Raw genomic sequence first — 16,769 nt, 5'->3', positions numbered from 1 at the left:
TCTCCCGACGACGCCATAAAGAGAGAGAGAGAAGGGGGGTGGAAGAGCCGCTTGCAGCGTGCCCTCGCCGTTGTTGCCGCCGCTCGCCGTAGTCACCCCCCTCCCCCCGCCACGCCCGCTGCCGGCCACTGGACGCCGCTCCTGACGTCGCCATAGAGAGAGAGGAAGAGGGGAAGATGAGAGAGTGATAGGCGGACCCCACCATTTTTTATAAGAAAATATTGACTGGATTGCCATGCGTACGTCATGTAGAAAAAAACCACTCTGGATTGGGTCGAGGGGGGTAGTTCGTCCGGTATTGAAAGTTTAAGGTGAGCAATGTCTGGTTTTCAGGTTTATGAGGTAATTCAGTCGACCACGACAGTTAGGGGGTAATTCATAATTTTTCCTTTTTTATATGCATGCACTTTTAGTGTATAAAAAAGATATACAAGTATACTATATGTAACTTTGTATGCGCACGTTTTAAAGAAACAAAAAAAACCATCTAGTTGTATATGTACGTAAAAAAACCAAAAGAAGGAAAAAAAACTGAAAAAAAAACAGGAAAAAAAAACAGAAAAAAAACAGAAAAACCGCACGTGCAGCCTCTTCCCGCGCCCATCCGGCTTTCCTCCTTTCCGCGCGCCGCGCGGGGTAGGGCGCTTGGAGCCTTGGCCCTTGGATACCCACCAATTAGCAGTTGCGGTTTGCATGTCACTACGAACAAGAATTAAGATAAGTAGTTGAAAAGTTGTTGAAAGTGAAACGGAAAAGATATGATCATGGGCGTGATCAAAGGAAGAAGGGGCAGTTTCAGATACTATATTAATTCTGTATTCTGTTGTTAATTAATTAAGCTTGTGCTCAATCGATCTGCATTAATTGAAATCACAGATCGATCGCCCTGCCATGGAGCTCCTCTGCGACGACCTGCTGGACTCCATTCTCCTGCGCCTGGACTCGCCCGTCTGCCTCATCCGCGCCGCCTCCGTCTGCAAGCGATGGCGCCGCGTCGTCGCCGCCGACGACGCCGCCGGCTTCCTCCGCCGCATCCGCTCCCTCCACCGGCCAACCGTCTACGGCCACTACTCGACCGGACACGAAGATTCCATCGAAGCGTATTTCCATTCTTGCAGACGGCCGGTACCCTTCTTCCTCCCGTCGTTGCCGGCATCGGTCTCCACTGGCCATGACTTCCTCCGCTCCTACCGTGAGATCCTCGACAGCTGCGGCACCCTCCTCCTGCTCCGGCGGCTGAATTTCACCTACAAGGGCATCACCGTCTACGAGCCACTCACTCGCCGGTGCCGGGTAATCGACGACCCGCCGGCGCCGTGGAACGGCAAGGAGTACAGAGATTGGGGCGCCTACCTCCTTGGCTGCCGACTGCCCCTCATCGTCACCAAAAGCCCTAAAGCCGTCACAAAGAGGTTTGGTGACAGCAAACTGTCACGAAACATCTGTCACCTTTGATTGGTCACGAAATCTAATATTCCGTGAAGGCAAGCTGTCACGAGGCGTTTAGTGACTGGTTAGCTGTCACCAAAAAGGCTATACCACCAATTCATCAATTTTGGCCATTTTCCTGACGATGAGATACCGGCCGTTGGGAAAATCTTTTTGTGATGGTAGTAACAGTCACGAAACATCATTTTTCTGACTGAATTTAGTTGTCAGGAAATACCTTTAGTGACTGGTTGGCTGTCACAAAATAGGCATACACACATGCCTACAAATATTATTATAATTCATTAAACATCTATATATCAAACAACTAGAGATGCTATCCAAAGTTCACAGGTTACAAAGAATCACAGTGTCCACATGCAAAATTTTCACAAAAGCACATAAGTTACCATTGAACATCCATGTCTTTACTTCACATAATACATAACAGTACAAACTTGTGCACTAATTAAAATTCTACATAAGGTCCTAACTTCTAGCAGTTAGACAATGCTTTTAAGTCACAAATCAAATATGACGCCGTTCCATGGAAGTCATTCTTCAATGGTCAATCATTAGAAGTATCATTTGAAGTAAAAAAAATGTCCTCTATATACTTTTTCATCAAAAAGACCAATCAACAATCATCTGCAAAAAATGATGCCATACAACAGGGAATCAGCATATTACATGATGAAGCAAAACTGCAGAAGATGTTGAACTACAAAAAAGGGTGAAACAAATCAAGTAGAACTACAGAAGATTAGTGAGAAAGAATTGTTCAGTAAAATTTCATATATGTGCGCATCACTTAAGTTTATATCAAACTAAAGTTGAGCTTTTACCTAGTATCAGTATCAAATAGCTCAAAATACAAAACTTTAAGTTATGTTTACAAAAAAGGCTTCTTGAATTTATAATATTATGCAATTATGCTACATATATGGAAGTGTGAGCATGTAGTAAATAAAATTTGAGGCCATATATGTAAGGCTTCTAGTCATTTTCATCAAAATCCAAAGAAGCTGAACTTAGATTCCCAATGAAATCTAGGCATGTTCATCCAAGAGTTACCTGATTTAGACAATCTATATTGAGATAAACAACTTAAATTATTATTGTATTAAAAACTAGCAATTTACTGGTCTGCAAGTATCAGGAATCAATCTAATAAAAAATTATCTGTATGGGCTGGCAATTCATCGAACACCAATAAGGCACCTTAGATGTCTAGAGAAAAGCAGAGACACATTACTACTGGAAAGTTGATGAGGGAGATTGAGGGCACTAGGAGAAGGGAGATCGCTGGAGGAGAGAGCAGCGTGGTGCAACTCACTTCGAGGAGAACAACGACGGCACACCCCATCGTGACGGAGAGCAGCGGTGACGCCCCTGGTACCGAGGAGTGCGGGGCTGACGCGAGCAGGGTTAACGAGCGCACGGGGGCTCAACCAGTGGCACGGCCGGTGATATCGATGAGCGGTGGGGCTGCACGACTGTCAGAAATGGTTTTGTTAAGATGATATAGTGGCTCAAAAATTTGTGTTATAGTGTTCAATAGTAAACCGATAATGGCTAATGGCAGGATCTGAATGAGCATGATTACCAAATAATATTTCACCAGAATTGTAGTTCTGCTGCAGTAAAAGATCACTCTTCCTTTGTTTCATATTCTTCTTCGTCCTCATATTCTTCAGACCCATCCAAACGTTTACGTGCGAGCTGCCATGGCCGCCGCCCCTGCACGCATGCGTAGGCAAGCATGCGAATTACTGATCCGTGGCTTATATATATGCTTCGCATATGCCCACTCCGTTCCCTTTTTCAATATATAACGCTTTGATTTTTTTTCTTTTTATATATATTTAAACATTTATCTTATTTGAAAATTGATGTAATTATAATTTATTTTATTGTGATTTGATTTATTATCAAATGTTTTTTAAGCATCACTTATATTTTTTTATATTTGTAAAAAATCAAATAAGATGAATAGCCAAATGTTTGTTAAAAAATCTAAAAATACGGAGGTAAGAATCAATTAACAATGCTTTTAGGGATACAGAACCGTTCATATATACTGTTCTTTTTGTGATTTTTTTTCCAGAACACCTACATACTACCTCCATACTCATAGATGTTTTGTATATATTACTTAGGCAAAATTTACTTTAGGACACTCTAGTTTTACGATTTTACCACATGATACTCTAATTTTATGGCTCTGTTAAAAGACATTCAGTCCATTATTTTAATGATATCTTCAAATTGAGAGATAAACTTTATAAATAATGTTTTTACCCTTGGGTTCACCTAGCATATTCAAATCTGAACAAATTTTAGCTGATTCTAAACATTTGCAAAATTTAAAAGCTGTGACAAGTTACAGGAATAAAAATATTTTAAAAAATGTCTAAATGTTAGAAAATAATATTTCAATTTTCATTTTTTGAAAAATTTGAATGTATTTGATTCCAGTAATTTGGGACAAGTTTTGAGTTTTGCAAAAATATGTTTAAATTCTACCAAAATGATTTTAAATTTGATTAATGCAAGGCGGTTCATGTGTAAAATCATCTTTTATAAAGTTTTATCTCTCTATTTTAAAATAAACCACATGTCTTTTAGAAAAGAACCATAAAACTAGAATGTTCTGTGGCGAAAGGCACAAAACTAAATTTGCTCTCGGACACTAGGAGCAATCTAGTGTCCTATAGCAAATTTTGCCCACTTAACCATTCATATTATTAAAAATGTGATATAAATATAAAAAAAGTATAGTTCATACTTAAAGTGCATTTAATAATAACACAAATCATAACAAAGGAATTAATACTTAATATAGTATTTTAACAAGATGAACAGTCAAATGTTATATATAAATGTCAACTGCACCATACTACCTCTTCCCATAATAATTGTATTTGTTGGATTTAAATTTGTCAGAAAATAATTGTTACAATAGAGTACTAATGGTCCTACTCCCATTCAAATTTCTCCCTATTTTACCCTCAACTACCCATTCACTCTTATCTATACACCATTAAATAAGGGGCATCATAGTCTTTGTTCTCAAACCTTAATATATACTAAACAAACTAGAATTATAATTTATATGGGACGAAGGTAGTATATATTTAAAAACGGCGACAGTATATCTAGTTACTGATGTGTTGGCCATTGATTTCAATGAGTACTTTAAAGTCTTAAAAAGATTTGTCATTTGAGCTGCTGTACTAAATAGGCTTCAACTAATCATACTTAACCATACGTAGTTACCTATGTACACTACATAAGTTGACTCCTACTCCCTCCATCTACAAATATAAAAGATTTACAGGTTTAAATTTTTGGATTTGTCTAAGTAGCATTCGACAAAAATTTGAGAATGAAATCTTACGTATTTTGGACACTTTGATCCGCGTCAAGATTCGTGCATGTGTTTCTTCTCCTCCGACTCTCGCAAGCTTCCCTCTTCTTTGGTGCTATTGAGAACTCCAACTCCATCAGGGGGCATATGGATTAGGGTTTGGGGTTGGGGGAGAGGGAAAAGGGGGTTTTCCCAGGGCTGAGAGATGGCTGTGGGTAGTGGACACAGGCGGGCGACGAGGCACCGGAGCTGTGGGGATGGTAGTGGGCGGTAGCCCGGTGTTGGCAGCGGGGGCAAATGACGAGATTGGTGAGGAGGCTATGGCCGGTGGTGGTGGATCCGTTGGCGAATCCGATGGTAGGGAGCCACTGAAGATGGGGAAGAGGACATGATGGGTGGCAAGGGGGGGACGGGAGGAGGCCAGCTAGTGGGACCTCGTTGCTGTTGACCCCTTTAGGTCAGCCGACGAGGCCAGGCAGCAATGCCGCAGGAGATGGAGGAGCATGTGAGGGCGTGAAAGCAGCAACAGCGGGCAAACTGATGAGAGAAGGAGAAAAACTAGGGTTTAGGTATGTTGCATGAATCTCAAAGTGATCCAAAGGTCCAGAATTTGCAAGATTTGAGATTTTTTTTACATCAAAAGGCACATAGGCAGCCCCTTAAAATTATCACTATGATAAAGGATTCTAAATTATTAGGTGTACTCTTTCCATCTACAAAGATCTCAGCTGCTCCCCGACCTTTATCTGTTGGATCCGTCTGATCTAGACCCCATAGTAGAGAGGAGGGGCGAGCTGGAGAGCCGGATTGAGGTCATGAGGAGAGGTAGAGGAGTGGGAAAGGAGCTCAAGATCCAGGGTCGTAGTGATAGGGAGTCATCCCCGCTCATCGGCTAGGGTTGTAACAGTGGGAGTCATCACCAGTTGTTGGTTTGATCGGGGTCAGACCCTCTATCACCCTCTATCACCAGTGGCGTAGCCAGGTTTTCAAGGTGGGGTGGTCCAACTCAACTTATTATTTTTAATACTATGGATGTAATATGCCGATGTACGCACAGAGATAAAATTTAACAACCATATTCTCATCAAAAAATTAAAGAGGTCTTACAAATATCTTAAAATAAACAAGTCTAAAAGTTTCTTATTTCTAAAAAAGAGATGCAATATCTCCACCCCTCTTCATTTTTCAGCAAATCTACAATGGGATTATACAGGATTGCAAGGTTTCAATTTACCATCCCAATTCCAATCGGATATCCTAAAATTGAAATGATATTGAACATTTGAACCTAAAGGAAAATTCCTACTGTTAGGGCCTTTAGAGGAGAAAGGAGAAAGAGAGAAGCAAGGGCTGGAGGGGGAGATGAGAAGTTGAGAACCTACTGCCGTGTTGTGCTGTGGTGCTGCATGCCTGCTGGCGATGAGTGCTGCTGACTGCTTGCTCCATGCTGGATGCCGCTGGTCTGCTGCGGCGCTGCGCGCTGCCTGCCTGCCGGCGGCTGCCGCCGTCACACGTTAGTGCCTCACTGCCTTGGTTGTCGTCGCTGACTCGTCGACTCGCGTGATCGAAAATTGGGTACGACAATTGTGATAGAAACGAAGGGACGCGGTGCTTGTTGCAGCGAAAAAACGAAGCAAAACAGTTGCCATTGATATTTTTCTAGAAGTAACGCATAGGGGTGATGGGCCTTGGGCTAGATTTCTATGGTGGTCCATGGACCACAGGGACCACAGTGTAACTCCGCCCACATACTACCATCTGACTTTGAGTTACTGTATGTTAGTGATCCATGTTAGAGGAGACTCGTCCATCAGGGTGATAGGGAGAGTGGGAGAGGAGATTGGAGTGGTCGAGGGCATTGACGTGCTTTTAGAGTTAAATGTTTTTGCCCTCCCCCAAGTGCACTGCTCGAGTTGATGGTTTTTATTCTGGTTAGTTAAAAAAAACTGGCACATAATTCTTTTAAAGGTGTTAGTTCGTGTAAAAAACCGGCACCCTGCCATGTAGTTCAATGAAATCAGCACTAATATGATGTCATCAATGCCAGTTCTGGCCCATAGAGGGTGCGAGCTAGATACCCCTTGGCCTCATATCCAGATGGAATGGTGTTCGACGAGAAGGAGGTAAAACACTTGATGGCAATGACATAGTTTGAATTTTGTAAAATTTGGTATTTTTTTCAAGGGACTGCATATGAATCATTTGACCAAAAACCTGCTAGAAATCTTACAAATTCTAGATCGTCCAATGGCTTTAAGATTCGTGCTAGGCAACCAAACCCTAAAACCCCTTCCTTCTTTCCTTCAACTCCTGTATCCTCCTCACGCTATCGCTGCTAACTAGAGCCAGATGCACACTACTTGCACCAACGCTGGAGACAAGTGCCATCGGCCTCGCTGGCTGCCGAAAAGCCCACAGTCGTTGGATCTGCCACCACTAGCCGCCACCTCCTAACCACTATTTCTGCTTTGCCACAACTGCCAACACCAGCCCACTTCCCGCTTTTCGACCCTGTGACTTCAGCGGCGGGACCTCACCACCCACCGCTAGGCTGACACCTCACACGAACATCCCTTTAAAGCCAGTGAACTCCCCTCCCCCTCCCTACCCTTTTCCCAATCTTGGACCCTAGTAGTATGTAGGTCGCTACCAAAGTTTGGGGTGCCGCCGGTGACGGAGAAGACGAGAAGGTCACCCGAGTTAAAGAGAAGAGCAGGAGCACGAATCACAAAGCTCATCCGATGGCTCAAAATCTGTAAAGATTTGAAGGTAGGTTTTCTATCGAATGATATTTTGCAATTCCTTATTTTTCAATACGGCAAATTTGTAATGTCATATCCAATTAACTCTGATATAAAATACTTTGTAGCCAATTTGTCAAATTTAACCGCTCTTAATAATATGATGCACATATAACGATACAAATTAAAAATAACTCACGGAAACTATTTTAAATATGAATGCTCACTCTGGAGAGCTAAATTAATCACGGCAGGGTGCATGCATGCAGTAAACTCAAATTGTCACAACAAAAAGTCACCGAGTCTAATCACGATCACAACGACAAACTGTAGAATGTAATGAGGCTACGAAAGGACTCCTCGATCAGAAGTGAAAGAAGGCGAGCAGAGGAGCTGCCACGGCGGCGGCGACGACGAGCACGGCGGTGGTCGATGCCATCGGAGACCTCGCTGCGGCGGCGCCCTTCGCCGGTGCCGCTGCCGCACCGCCGCTGCCGGACGATGTCCCCGGGGCCACGGACGGCGACGGCGCCGGTGCTGCAAGTTCACAAATTAATCAAGAGAGAAACATCACTGTCTACGCATGCTCATTGCCAGCAAAATAGGGCAGGGAAAATGCAGAAACCACATACTGTACCGATCAGTTGTTGTCAGTTTGGTACAATCCAAAATCTGTTACTGCTACTACTAGTAGTGTAGTACGTCCACTGAACAGAAATGTCTAGACACTGGATGGCAAAGCTAGCTAGCCTGATCACACAGAGTGCCAGATGGAGAGCATTTGCGTGTCCTGTAGTAGTGGCTGTCATTCTCAGCGATGCCACGAATCAACATGCCGCTGTCTGGGCTCAGATCTAGTCGAGAATTCGCATTACGTTTTGGCTGCCTAGCTAGCTGACTAGTAGTAAGGTTGCAGCAGCTTGGACGCTCCCGTGACTTAAGCCAAGCTTAACTAACCCCGTGACTGCATAGCTAGCTGCACTATCAATCAGTATGTACAAGTTGGCCAAGATCCAGATCTCTAGGAATCAATTTGTACTATTACTTGTTCTAATCTAGCTCGATTTGCGCAATAATGCAAAATATCATGTCCTTTTCAGGAGAGGGCAGTAAGATAGGAATGCATTCAAAGATATGTGATTTGGATGGTAAAAGTTTCTGTATGTACTTGCCTGCAAGATACTGATGTGATTAGGATGATAAAAAAGTTTCTTTCGACTACATGCTCTTGTCTTTATCTTTCTGCTAGCTAGCTATTTAGGATTCACATGCAATCGATCGATCGCAAATCAACAAGATAATGAAAAAAGGTAGAGAATATAAAACTAATAATACTGCTAGCTCATCAGTTTGTGGATAAGGAACAGAATGGCGGCCCCCCATTTATGCCATTATTGTGAACCAAATGGACCAAAGCCCATGTGAAAGAACAATGCTTGTTTCGCTATTTTGTTATAAATGCTCACGCTTTATTGTAGAAAGATAAGCTCATCTTCGTCAGCAGCAGTACTATCAGTATCAACCAATTAAGTTTGTTCAGTTGAATTTATCAAATCAATTTAACGAAATTCTGTTTGTGCATATACTCTTCGATCGAGCGAATGGTCCTAAAAAAAAGCTGAATAGACGTTCGGGTTTCTTTTCGTAAGTGACGGAAACATACCTAACGCAAACTGCGAACCTGCAAACTAAATCCTAGAAAGATTTGGTGATGAAAGTAAAGTAAGATTTGAAATTCAAGGTATAATTTTGGACGTAAAGATTTGTAAACTTGCTAACCCAACAAAGAAGAGTAAACAAGAAGAAGAAGCAGAAGGGTGACTGACCGAGGCACTTGCTGAAGGCGGAGGCGTCGGCGCCGCAGGCGGCGGGGAGGTGCAAGGCGCGGGTGATGTTGATCGGGAGGGGCAGCGTCTTGGAGGTGAAGGCGGCGCACAGGCAGCCCACGGCGGCGCTGTCCTTGAGCGCGCCCTTCACCTCCCCGCAGCACAGCTTCGACGGCCGGCTCGGCGCCGTCTTCCCCGGGGTCACGTAGTCCAGGCAGTCCGCCAACTTCAGCGCCTCCGCCGTGCAGTCCACGGCCGGCGCCGGGGCCGGGGAGCTCGCCGTGGCGCCGTCGACCCCCGCCACGGCCGCGAGGCCTACGACCAGGAGGCACGCCACGGCGGCGGCTCTTGCGGCAACAGCCATGGCTAGCTAGCTCTACGGGTGAGTCGGTGAGCAACTTGGCTTTGCTCGGAAGTCGGAGCAGAGGTGCAAGGAAAGGGAAGCGAATAGATGGATGGATGGATGTTATAGCTCTTGCTGGGGATGGGGAGATGGATTTTTTTTTTTTTTACAAAATATCTTATGTACCCATTAATTTTCGTCTAATCTCATTTGTGTCCCTAAATTTTGCTTTATCCTCTACGTACCCTTAAGTTTTCATTTTTATCCACTATAGACTCATTATATGAGTTGGCTGTCAGTTGACCGTTAGATTTGCCCCAAAATATCTACTCTCTTTTGTTTCATTTGTTTTAGGTTATAAGACGATTTGACTTTTGTCAAAAACTACTCTAAGTTTGACTAATTTTGTAAAAAAAATTAATAATATTTTTAACCCAACACAAATATATTATAAAAATTTATTCAATTATAAATTTAATCAAATATACTGGTTTTTGTAAATATACTACTTTTTCCTACAGAGTTAGTCAAACTTAGAGTAGTTTGACATTTACTAAAGTTAAAACATCTTGTAACTTATGTCATATGCTTAGTAGTTGATTGAAAAAAAAAACATGGCTCTCAACATAAAGTTGATTCGTTTATAAAAACAAACATGACATAATTACTTGATCATAAATTTGAAAACTAAAACTTAGATTTTTAGATAAGTTTCAAATAAGATTTGATGAATTTTATTCAAAATTTCGCTGAAATTTAAAACCAAATAAGAAACATTTTTTGGTTTTCAAATTCTGAATAAAACATATTTGTGGATTTCGTTATCTTTTGTAAAATATTTGAAAATTTAAATTTTATTTTCAAAATCCGGTATCAATAATCATGTCCTTTTAATTTTATTATAGATTAAGCTTTTTTTATAACGAAACTTTTGTTCTTAAAGTAGGAAAGCAAAGGGCAATATAATCATTTTGGTTCTAACAGTTAATTCACAACAATGGTATGGAAGGGATCAAAATAAAAACTTAGGGACATATGAAGGATGAGGTAAAATTTAGGGGCACATAAAAGATTGTGTGAAAACTCATGGGTAACTAAAGAATTTTCTCTTTTTTTCCCAGCTTTGCTCTATTTTGGAGGTGAGTGAAAATTTGGAATCTTCAGATGACTTTGTGGGCCATAAATATTGCTTCAAGATTGGTGCAGGAATCAGGCTTCGGTTTCTGATGTGGGATTCGTTAACGGGTGGCATTTTTTCGCTCCCAACCCATTAACTCACGACGCTTCGGGTGGTGAGAGGCAAGGTTAGGCGAACCGTTGAGGAGAAAATTACGTATCTACCATCGCATAAGGTTGCATTCGCTAGAATACCATCGTTCAAATTGGCTTCGCTAGAATACAACTCTCAACAAGGACGTCTTCACCAAAATGCTACTTTGGACGAAAATGCCCCAGTTCTTCTTCTTCCTCGCACTAATACCACAAGAGCTTGCCGACAGCAACGGCTACCTCCACTGTCGTGCCACCGGTTCCACCTTGCCGGTGGCGATAGGGGTGCTACCCTACCCGTCGTCCCTGCCTTTCATCTTACCCACCGCGATGGGAGGAGGCCTGCCAACGTCGTCCATGTTGATGGGGACAAACTCGCCGGTGACGGAGGTGGTGTGTCGAGGCGGGACGGACGAACTCGCCGGCGATAGGGGCGGCGCCGTCGCAGAGGCCAAAGGCGAGCAAGTTGGTCTGATGCTGCATTGAAGTAGGAGCCGGAGAAGACCGTCGTCGTTCGCTCCTCATCTTCGCTGCTACCGTGCCGCGTGCCATTGCCATTTCCTCGTACCGGAGGCGGAAGAGGTAGAGGCAAGGGCATTTTCATCCGGGATGGTATTTTGGCGAAAATGTCCTTATTGAGAGTGGTATTCTAACGAAGCTATTTTGAGTTATGCAATGGTAGATATGAAATTTTCTTCGCGTTGAATGGCCTTTTAGGATCGAAGAGTTCACGGGACTTGTTAGCGTACTGTACAACTTGTATAGCTGGCATAGTCTGTTTGCATGGATAGGTAGCAGCCTGATCAACTACTTGTACCTAGTCATACGCACACTGTACCGAGTCTCTTGTTCTGGTTGTTATGAGACTGTAATCCTGCTATATATATCAATGAGATACGCCACCAAATGTGTGGCGTCCCCCTCAAACCCTTTCATGGTATCAGATTGATCTCACGATCCACATCTCCCGCTTCCACAACTCTACCACTCCAACCCTCCCTAATGGCTCAAGACGACTCCGCCGCTAGCGCTACCGCCGCCACTGCCGCCGCTGCTGAAGTAGCCAAGACAGCCTGTGCCCAGCTTTGGTCCCAAGCCGTCGCCGTCCACATCAAGTCTCTCGTCCCGGTCGTCCTCGACCTCTCCAAGTCCAACTACACCCATTGGCGTACCCTCTTCGAGCTGTCTCACCACCTCTCTCCGGCAAGCCCCTCCGCGCCACCCGTCGACGCCGACTGGCGACAGATGGACTACACTGTCCTCTCCTGGATCTACGGCTCCATCTCCTAGGAGATACTCGGCATCGTCATAGCCCCTGGCGGCACCGCCGCCTCCATGTGGCAGTCCATCGAGAACCTCTTCCGCTACAACAAGACCACACAGGCGATCCATCTACAGGCTGAATTCTCCAACCTGGTGCAAGGCGATCTCTCTACACCACATGAAGCTTTATACAAAAAACCACCCTCCTATACCCACCAAAAAGTTTTTGGCTGTTTATGTTACCCAAATCTCACCTCCACTGCACCACATAAACTTTCTCCCCATTTGACGGCTTGCGTCTTCCTCGGCTATCCGTCCAACCACCGTGGTTACCGCTGCATGGATCTCGTCTCTCGCCGAATCATCATCTCTCGCCATGTCGTCTTTGACGAAAACGTGTTCCCTTTTGCAGCCACCACCACTACCTCGCCTGATGAAACATATGACTTTCTTTGACATCCCAGCAGTACCTGCACCGCTAGTTGCAACCCAGCCAACAGCAGCCACTGCCATGCCGCCGACCGCGCCGATCGCACCAAACACCGCCACTGCACCATCTGCGCCGATCGCACCATATGCTTCTACAGCTGCCACTGCACCATATGCTCTTACAGCTGCCGCAGCACTTCGCATGCAAACCCGGTCTCACTCTGGCATTCACCGCAGCCCGCGCGAGCGGCTCAACCTCCATGCTTCGGCCACTACTTTGTCACCTATTCCCAAGTCTATTCGTTCAGCCCTAAATGATCCGAATTGGCATGCAGCCATGGTTGAGGAATTCTAGGCTCTCACCTCCAACAATACCTGGAACTTGTCTCTCCACCACCCCGAGCCAATGTAATCATCGGGAAATGGGTTTTCAAACACAAATTCCATCCTGATGGTTCCCTTGAACGCTACAAAGCATGATGGGTTCTCCGCGGTTTCTCCCCAAAGGCCGGTGTTGATTTTGGCGAAACATTTAGCCCCGTCATCAAACCTACCATTATTCGGGCTATCCTCTCCCTAGCCCTTACGTCCAAATGGCCAATACACCAACTGGACGTTAAAAATGCCTTTCTCCATGGTCACCTCTCAGAAACGGTCTACCGTCGCCAACCTACCGGCTTCATCGATGCCAAGCACCCCGACGCCGTATGTTGCATGAACCCTTCTCTTTACAGCCTCAAACAGGCTCTCCGGGCCTGGTTCGAGCGCTTCAAAGCGTTTGTCCTTGGACTTGGCTTCACGGCGGCAAAATCGGACTCCTCACTGTTCATCTTCCGGAGCTCTCTCGGCACTGCGTACCTTCTACTATACGTTGATGACATAATATTGACAGCATCAAGTGCCTCCTTGCTGCAACGCATCATCAAAGCCCTCAGCTCGGAATTTTCGATGAAGGACATGGGCCCTCTACACCACTTCCTCAGCGTCCAAGTCCATCGCAGTGGCACTACAATGCTCCTGCATCAGGAGAAATATGCCACCGATCTCCTTGATCGCGCCGACATGACGTCGTGCAAGCCATGCTCAACTCCGGTCGACACTTCGTCCAAGTTGTCTGCCGCCACAGGCGTTGCCATTGCAGACCCGACAGCATATCGCAGCATGGCTGGAGCTCTCCAATACCTGATATTCACAAGGCCAGACATAGCATATGCAGTACAACAAATATGTCTACACATGCATGATCCATGTGAAGGTCACTTGAACCTGGTGAAGCGAGTTCTCTGCTATATCAAAGGTACACTGCGTCACGGCATACTTCTATCGGCTTCGTTGCCAAACAAGTTCACCGCTTACTCGGACGCCAACTAGGCTAGGTGCCCCGACACTCGCCGATCGACGTCGGGCTTCTCCGTCTTCCTCGGCTCCAATTTGCTGTCTTAGTTTGCTAAGCGCCAGCCTACCGTCTCACGATCAAGTGCCGAAGCCAAGTACCGCGGCGTCGCCAACGCGGTCGCCGAAATAACCTGGATTTGACAACTCCTCCGTGAGCTTCCTCAACCACTTCACCGAGCTACGGTCGTCTTCTGCGACAACATCTCCGCCGTCTACATGTCAGCTAATCCTGTGTAGCACCAACGAACAAAACACATTGAGCTCGACCTGCATTTTGTCCATGAGCGTGTTGCTCTTGGCCAAGTTCGAGTTCTTCACGTCCTGTCGTCCGCTCAGTTCGCCAACGTCTTCACCAAAGGACTGACGTCGTCACTCTTCCTCGACTTCAGATCCAGCCTCAACGTTAGTGAACTCCTGTCCCGGCTGAGTCCGTGGGGGTGTGTTAGCGTAGTGTACATCTTGTATAGCTGGCATAGCCTGTTTGCATGGATAGCTTTGCATGGATAGGTAGCAGCCCGATCAACTACTTCATACGCACACTGTACCGAGTCTCTCGTTATAGTTGTTATGAGGCTGTACTCCTGCTATACATATCAATGAGATATGCCACCAAATGTGTGGCTTCCCCCTCAAACCCTTTCAGGACTGACAGGAGTGAGATTGCTCTTCCCTTTTCTCTTTCACGTACGCTGCTTATTTTGAGATTGCGGGAGCCAGGAGGGGCGCGATTCGGCTACCTCTGGCAATTCAGTGGTTCACCGTGGCGAGGAGTCGATTTCGGCTATCGGGCAATTTGGCGATTCACCGGGGACGAGGTGGAGGGGGACTCGGCGGCCTCGGTGGTCAATTCGTTCCCACCGATGTCCCCGGAGGGTTTTTTTTTTCTTTGATCACGCCTCATGGTGAGTTTTTCTTTTTGGTAATTCCAAGACTTCTTTTTTCTATCCACTTGTGGTTATCACCTTGTTGAATCTAAGTTTTCCTGTTACTCGCATTATGCTGTGTGTGCATTGCGCTTTGTATTTTTGCCCAGTTCCTTAACATGCATGTGCATTGTGCAACGGTGAGCTCGTGTGTAGTGGATTAGCGCGATGCGTGCTGGATTTGTTCAGATCGAACAGATTGGGGATTGGATGCATGTGTTTGCAGCTGCTAGCATGTTTGGTTCTGTTTTTTTTTAATGTAAGATGTAAGAAAAGCGCTAGGCTACCAGTGGCAGTCGTGTCTCTTTATCCAAAACTAAGGCACGTTTACTTATTAGCAGCAACAATCCAATGCCATTCATTTCAGCTTGAAAACACTGATCACTAGCTGACACATACATTGTACATAGCGGGGAATTAATTAGATCGTGATGTCAGATGCTTTTCTGTTGTTTACTGCTTAATACTTCCAGCCTCTCTTTTGGGAGCAAGGATCAGTCAGCATCAACTCAATGGTTAGCATGTGCTTAGCGCTGACTTTGCACAAGTAGTATTACCCTCCTTGCTGACATACTCCTTCCGTACTCGTAAAGGAAGTCATTTTGGACAGCGACACGATCTCCAAAACACAACTTTGACTTCTTGTTTCTATAAAAATATTTATTGAAAAGTGATATATGTATACTTTTATGAAAGTATTTTTCATGACAAATCTATTCATATAATTTTTATATTTTCAAACTCAACAGCTTGAGGGTTATTCATGATTTATATTTTCAAGGTTTAACTTAAACATTATCTTAAATGACTTCCTTTTAAAATACGGAGGGAGTACAATTTTATTTTCTCCTGAAGGGATTGAATTTGGAACAGAATGGCGGCCCCCATTTATACCATTAATATGAACCAAAGGGACTAAAGCCCATGCGAAAGAACAATGTTTGTTTCACTAGTTTGTTAAGCTCAAGCAGTACTACCAGCCAATTAAGTCTGTTGAGTTGAATTTCTCAAATCAATTTAACGAAATTCTGTTTCGAGAATACTCTTCGATCGAGTGATCCAAACAAAGCTGAATAGACGTTCGGGTTTGTTTTTGTAAGTGATGGAAAACATACCTAACGCAAACTGCGAACCTGAAAACTAAATCCTAGAATAAAAAGGAGGCGCTAAAACATGATCTAGGCACGGTTTGGTGATGAGATAGTAAAGTATAAGATTTGAAATTCAAGGCAATTTGGATGTACGAATTTGTAAACTTGCTACCCCCAACAAAAGAAGAGATTAAAGAAGAAGCAGATCAAAGTACGTTGACTGACCGAGGCACATGGTGAAGGCGGAGGCGTCGGCGCCGCAGGCGGCGGGGAGGTGCAAGACGCGGGTGGCGTTGATCGGGAGGGGCAGCGCATGGGTGGAGATGGCGGCGCAGAGGCAGCCCACGCCGGCGATGTCCTTGAGCACGCCCTTCACCTCCCCGCAGCACGCCTTGGACGGCTGGCTCCGCGGGGGGTTGCCCGGCGTCACGTAGTCCAGGCAGGCCCCCACCTTCAGCGCCTCAGCGGCGGTGCAGTCCACGGCCGGCGCCGGCGCCGGCGCCGGGGCCGGGTGGGAGCTCGCCGTCGCGCCGTCCACCCCCGCCACGGCCGCGAGGCCTAGGACCACCAGGAGGCACGCCACGGCGGCGGATCCTGCGGCGACTGCCATGGCTAGCTCTACGGTGACTCGGTGAGCAACTAGCTAGGTTTGCTCGGAAGTGGGAACTAGGAAGTCAGAGCCTCGGAGGTG

At 45.3% G+C, this 16,769-nt stretch overlaps 2 protein-coding genes across 3 annotated transcripts; one reads left to right on the top strand and one right to left on the bottom strand.

Annotated features, from left to right (window-relative positions):
• The first annotated feature begins 653 nt into the window (after window positions 1-653).
• On the top strand, window positions 654-1,744 carry LOC136355591 (uncharacterized). The gene has a single exon (XM_066308332.1). The coding sequence runs from the start codon at window positions 892-894 to the stop codon at window positions 1,453-1,455; it is 564 nt and encodes a 187-aa protein (XP_066164429.1). The 5' UTR covers window positions 654-891; the 3' UTR covers window positions 1,456-1,744.
• A 5,865-nt stretch (window positions 1,745-7,609) lies between these two features.
• On the bottom strand, window positions 7,610-16,769 carry LOC4332993 (non-specific lipid transfer protein-like 1). Of its 2 annotated transcripts, none has more exons than NM_001402164.1 (2): window positions 16,304-16,769; window positions 7,610-8,076 (listed from the first exon to the last, which is right to left on the bottom strand). In NM_001402164.1, exons 1-2 carry the CDS (start codon window positions 16,686-16,688, stop codon window positions 7,904-7,906), a joined length of 558 nt encoding a protein of 185 aa, NP_001389093.1. In that variant the 5' UTR covers window positions 16,689-16,769; the 3' UTR covers window positions 7,610-7,903. The 2 variants fall into 2 exon arrangements, with proteins under 2 accessions (NP_001389093.1, NP_001389094.1); NM_001402165.1 differs by lacking the exon at window positions 16,304-16,769 and adding an exon at window positions 9,366-9,804 and having other exon boundaries at window positions 7,653-8,076.

This window comes from Oryza sativa, chromosome 3 (assembly GCF_034140825.1).
Source record: "Oryza sativa Japonica Group chromosome 3, ASM3414082v1".
NCBI lineage: Eukaryota > Viridiplantae > Streptophyta > Magnoliopsida > Poales > Poaceae > Oryza > Oryza sativa.
The sequence above is the reverse complement of the archived record's forward strand: the minus strand, read 5'-3'. Positions and strand labels throughout refer to the sequence as shown.